The sequence below is a fragment of the Olea europaea genome, chromosome 13, assembly GCF_002742605.1.
Source record: "Olea europaea var. sylvestris chromosome 13, O_europaea_v1, whole genome shotgun sequence".
Taxonomy (NCBI): Eukaryota; Viridiplantae; Streptophyta; class Magnoliopsida; order Lamiales; family Oleaceae; genus Olea; species Olea europaea.
Genome location: NC_036249.1, coordinates 29,157,547 through 29,163,124, shown reverse-complemented (window position 1 = coordinate 29,163,124; position 5,578 = coordinate 29,157,547). Strand labels below are relative to the sequence as shown.

Below are 5,578 nucleotides of genomic sequence, written 5' to 3'. Positions count from 1 at the left end.
ATGCCTAACGACGTGAAATATTATTTTGATCTAATCAAAACTGATAAATTAAAGTACCCTTTTAATTTATCACAAATTCACAATCGCCGTCTCAGATTGACATCTAGCAATGTATCAGGGCAACACATGTGACGAAAAATGTCACATGGTCTGACGAAACCAAACCTTTTCGTTTACCATGAAACTATAATCCCTTCGTCAATATGATCCGATCAATTATGAGATATGAAAGTGTGTCAATCTCGATTATCGATCATATCTTTCATTCTACTATTAAGTCAATATGAGTCGAAAACTCGTTTTCGACTTACGTGTATACATTGGCCAATGATTTCGTTATTGACTTAATTGAATGAAATGCAGATCACAATCTCTTACTATCTAAGAGTGACAAATCCTCTATTGGTCATTCACAACCTTAATATGATTCTTGAACACCCGAACCATGTCGTATTAGCAGCTCTTGGTAGAGCAACATCTAACATAGTCAAAGCATGACTGTCCCCATACAATGCACTATGATAACATCAAGTCAAAGGACCAATTCCAGTATCGAACGTTAGAGATTAACCACTGATACTCAGCTAGTTATCCATGTGGAATCTCTTAGCGGGTCTCCAATGTTTTGTTCTATGACAAAACATTCATACGTTCATTTAAGTGTCACCACACTTTAACTTGTGAGATCAGCTACCTACTTTACAAGTAGGAAATGTCACACTCGATGGTCTATCTGTAATAACGATATCCGTATCTCGTTATTACTTACAACCAGGATTATTCAAGATCCAATCATACGTAATTTGTATCTCACAATCTATACTTCTTGTGATTAACAAATAACTTAAACTTGAATCTTCGGACTCTATTATTTAATATTGTTTATCATAAAATTAATTTAAATAAATAATATATCTTGCCAAAATTAAACACATTAAATATATTAAAAGTGTTTACAACCTAAATCGATTGGATCTAGAGCATAACACTTACAAAAGTACCCAAAGCAAGCCGTTAGAGTAAATTTCAAATGGTTGTATAAAAATATGATCCAATATAAAAGAATTCGGACAACTTCTCTTTATAAAATTAACGTTTTAGAATGGAACTACATTCTTACTATTTGACATCGTGTGGACTATGGTTCAAATGATTTATTTATCTACAAAAAAAAATGATCTACCAAGTAGCATTATTTTGTTTATAATAAACAACAATGACACAGCATATCAATTAATTTGTAAATAAGTTCTTGACAAAGATTCCAAAAATTAAATGTTTCATCAATTTATTGGTGAATAAGTGACATGTTCCATGTCACAATTATTTAACAAGTACAAGAGCACGAGCATGAACATGAGCTAAGCAACAATTTTTGGCTAATTAGCAAAAAATGTCCCTATCCTTTGCATTCATTGCTAAAATAGTCCATATCGTTTCAAATTTGGCATTTGTACCCTCATTTCAAACCTTTCTTGTGAATGTGGTCCTTTCCGTCCCGTTCCGTTAATTTCACCGTTAAATAAATGCACAAAATTCACACACATTATTTGGAAAAGGTAAATTAGTCAAGTCACTATAATTGTTTGGGGGGAAGTTCTTGTAGTTTGCATAGAGTTTATACTGTGGCCAACAAAATTCCCAAATCGATTAAACCACACCAAACCTCACTTTTCCAAAATCTTCTAAAGAAAAGAAGCAACCCTTTGAACCCATTACACTACCACCTTCCCTCTGCCATCCCGACACCGGCAATTGTAATGTCGACGCCGATAAGTTTTATTTCCTTTCCAATGAATCAATAAACTGTTGCCTACATTCCTTATATTGTTCTTTCTTTGTTTAGATTGATACTCATTAGTCTATGAAGGGATGATGAGTGTTATAGCATCTATTTATAAGAGTAGGGAGAGTCCTTGAAATTCACGAGTCACGACACCTACTATATTTGTTATAGTTATTTCTTTGCCATCCCGACACCTACTATATTTGTTTCACATTCACGAGTCCTTGAAATTCTGGGATATTGTAATGGTAAAATGGATGTTAAGATAGTGTCAAGAATGCGGCAGAAATGATTTGTGAAGATGGGTGTGTTGCTGGTCTAGATATGAGACGGATGGATCATTAATTATTTCCATTTATCTTAACAGATTTTCATAGTTGAATTGCAATAGTTATTGAAATTTTATAAACATTTATTTTATAAACAGATATGTATATACAGATTTTATAAATAGGTTTGTATAAACAGATTTGTATGTTTATTTACATTCTTTTAAATTGAGTGAACATGAAATGTTTATTCACCAGTTTAGTTAAATCTAGCATACTAATATTGTCTTCGTTCTTTGTGCTGGAATTTTTAGTGTGATGCTTCATATCAACCTCCAAATGAACATGCTGACATTGATAGTTCTGGAAGGTCTGATCCAATCAAAGAAGGATGTTATGTGCCTGATATTGAATGCGGAGATGAGCTAAATCAAGAATATGATTGGGATGATAGTTTTTCTTATACAAATCAAGATATAATTTGGTCACAAATGGAGGAAACCATGACATATCATGTTGGACGAAATGTAACTAATTATGATGTCAATAATACAATTGAATCACATGATGGTGTAAATGAAGTACAAAATGAAGAGCAGCAAGGAGTAGAACTGGATAATGTACTTATCGATTCTGACTGTGAAATAGATGAAGAACCTGTTGACAATGCTGGAGTTGATCATCCAAAAATGAATGTGGATTTTGGATTTGGTTTTATAAATGAGCAGGAGGTAAGCGATTCAGACACAGACTATAGCGACTCAGATGAACTAAGGAGTTTGGATAGTAATGAAGAAGGAGAAGAAGGCACTTCCCAAAAAAGGATAAGGAGGGAAGTATTCAATCCCAGGATAGATATGGAGGATCCAATATTCAAAGTTGGTAAGTAATGAAACTATAATTATTGCCTTCAGTTTTCTAACCAAATTTTTACACTACTTTTTCTAGATTGGCAGGGCAAATATTTAAGTCAAAGAAGGTTTTGAAAGATGCTATTACTGAGCATTAAGTGAGGCATAATAAGGAGATCAAATATTTGAAGAATGATGCTAAGAGGTTGAGAGCTACTTGTAAACAAATATGCTCATGGATTTTGTATGCAACAAAGCAAGAGGATAAGTTAAGCTTTGAAATTAAGACTTTTGAAGGTGTTCATAGTTGCAGTATGGTGTACAAAAATAGGAGAGTAACTCCAACATACTTAGCAGGCAAGTATGCTTCTGATTTCAAGGCTGAACCTAACATGACATTTGATGGATTTATGGATAAAGTTAACAAAGCCAATTTAGGGGACATATCTATATGGAAGTTCTATAGGACTAGGGAAAAAGCAATGGAGAAGATAAGAGGGAGTGTTGTAGAGCATTATAGGGTATTGGTTGATTATTGTCAGCAATTAAGGTTGACAAATGTTGGGAGTACAATTCAATTGGAAGGGCGTGCACGAGAATTCAAGAGGCTTTACATATTTTTAGGAGGATTAAAGAAAGGTTTCATTAATGGAAGTAGGAGAGTGATTGAGGTGGATGGTTGTTTTTTCAAAACAGAACATGGTGGGTAGTTATTAACTGCAGTTGGGATTGATGGCAATGACGGAATGTATCCAGTTGCCTATGCAATGGTGGAGACTGAGAATGGAGAAAATTGGAGCTGGTTTTTGACATTGCTGAGAGATAACTTAAGGATTCATAACTCCCATGGATGGATATTCATTTCGGATAAACGGAAAGGGTTGGTAAATGCATTTGGATCACTCTTTGAACATGCAGAGCATAGAACATGCATTCGTCACTTGTATAATAATTTTAGTGCTATTCATAAAGGCCTAGCTTTAAAAAATTGTTTGTGGGATACAGCGAGAGCAACAACAATTCCAAAATGATTAGAACACATGCAAAGGATGCTGGATTTGGACCCAGCAGGATATAGATCGCTTGAGTTAAAACCAGCTTTTCAGTGGACTAAATCACACTTCCAAGAAGGGACTAGATGTGACATGTTATTGAACAATCTATGCGAATCTTTCAATAGTACATTACTTAATGCAAGAGAGCATCCAATATTGACGATGCTAGAAGAAATTAGGGTGTATTTGATGAAAAAGATTGTAATCCAAAGGGAAGCTTGTGGAAAATGGAATGGAGAAAGTGGGCCTAGAATTCAAAAGATATTAAACAAGAATGGTGAACTCGCAAGGAGAGAGTATGTAGATTACTCCGGCAATGGAAAGTTCCAAGTCAGGCATAACATTGGAACCCTAAATGCAGTAGATATCAAAGCAAAAACTTGTTCTTGTTGAGTTTGGTAGTTGACTGGGATCCCTTGTTGCCATGTGATTGCATCCTTAATTTCAAGGGAAGTGAAGGTTATTGACTGTATAGATGACATATACAAGAAGGCCGCCTACATTAGAACATATACACCCTCTATCTCACCCGTGACAAGTCCAGATTTATGGCCTAATCCAGGTCTTGATCCCTTGAATCCACCTTTCTACACCAAAAAGGTCGGGAGACGAAAGAAAGCTAGACGAAAGGAAGCTAATGAACGTGAAGGTATGGGTTCATCAAGTAATGCTAAAGCATCTTCAAGCAATGCTAGGATATCAACAGGAGATACAAGTAGGGTGGGGTTGAAGATGAAGTGCAAGAAGTGTGGACAAATAAGTCACAACAAGAGAACCTGCAAGACTTTGCCACAACCAAATGCTACCTGAGGATGTGGGATACCTAAAATATTTTTGACTTTTGACTGCTGCAATCATTTTGTAGATCTAATATCTTTCTAATAGCTCAATGCAATATACATGGCAGGCAATTTGGCATATCAAAAATATTGAGATCATGTTTGGTTGGTTAACAATGTAATTATCTATTATATATAGTAGGTTAGTTTTTTTTTCTTTTTTTTTAAATGGTATTTTGTATTTATTTTAGTAGGTTAATATTGAGAACTTGTACTACATAGCTTCTCAATGGTTATTTGTGCTAACTGGTTATAGGGTTGGGTATGATATTTGCCGACAACGTTTTGAGATGGAGTATAAACTTGTAGATTATATCAAACCATAAGGATGATATTCACCAAAAACTTTTAGAGGGGAAAAATATATAGTAACTTGACTAATTTACCCTTTTCAAAAAACTTATTTAACGGTAGAATTAACGGAACATGACGGAAAGGACCATTTTCACAAGAAAGGTTTGAAATGAGGGTACAAATGCCAAATCTGAAACGATAGGGACTATTTTAGCAATGAATGCAAAGGATAGGGATATTTTTTGCTAATTAGCCACAGTTTTTAGTAGAATTAATCTACTCAACTAGGGAAATGGGACAGGAAAAATTGACGGTATGATATGACAGATTCTGATTTGTCTATTTTTTTTAAAAAACTTCCATCTTCCAATAAATGAATGACAAGTGTTGTTGGTCACTAAACCCTTATCAAATTTCCTTGTCAATGTAGCATAGCTGTAGTATATTGTTTTTCATCCAACACATACATCTCAAAAGAGAGAAG

At 34.5% G+C, this 5,578-nt stretch overlaps 1 protein-coding gene across 1 annotated transcript; it reads left to right on the top strand.

Moving 5' to 3' along the window:
- The first annotated feature begins 2,074 nt into the window (after positions 1 to 2,074).
- LOC111408628 lies at positions 2,075 to 3,937 on the top strand. Its single transcript, XM_023038368.1, has 5 exons — positions 2,075 to 2,091; positions 2,214 to 2,217; positions 2,370 to 2,937; positions 3,066 to 3,584; positions 3,630 to 3,937. The coding sequence occupies exons 1-5, from the start codon at positions 2,075 to 2,077 to the stop codon at positions 3,935 to 3,937; spliced, it is 1,416 nt and encodes a 471-aa protein (XP_022894136.1).
- The last annotated feature ends 1,641 nt before the right edge of the window (positions 3,938 to 5,578 follow it).

What these genes read in the sequence shown, in the direction of transcription:
- LOC111408628 (XM_023038368.1), top strand. An exon ending in GGATCCAATATTCAAAGTTG is followed by an intron (nt 2,938 to 3,065) that starts GTAAGTAATGAA and finishes CTGAGCATTAAG; the next exon opens with TGAGGCATAATAAGGAGATC. An exon ending in GAGAGTGATTGAGGTGGATG is followed by an intron (nt 3,585 to 3,629) that starts GTTGTTTTTTCA and finishes TATTAACTGCAG; the next exon opens with TTGGGATTGATGGCAATGAC.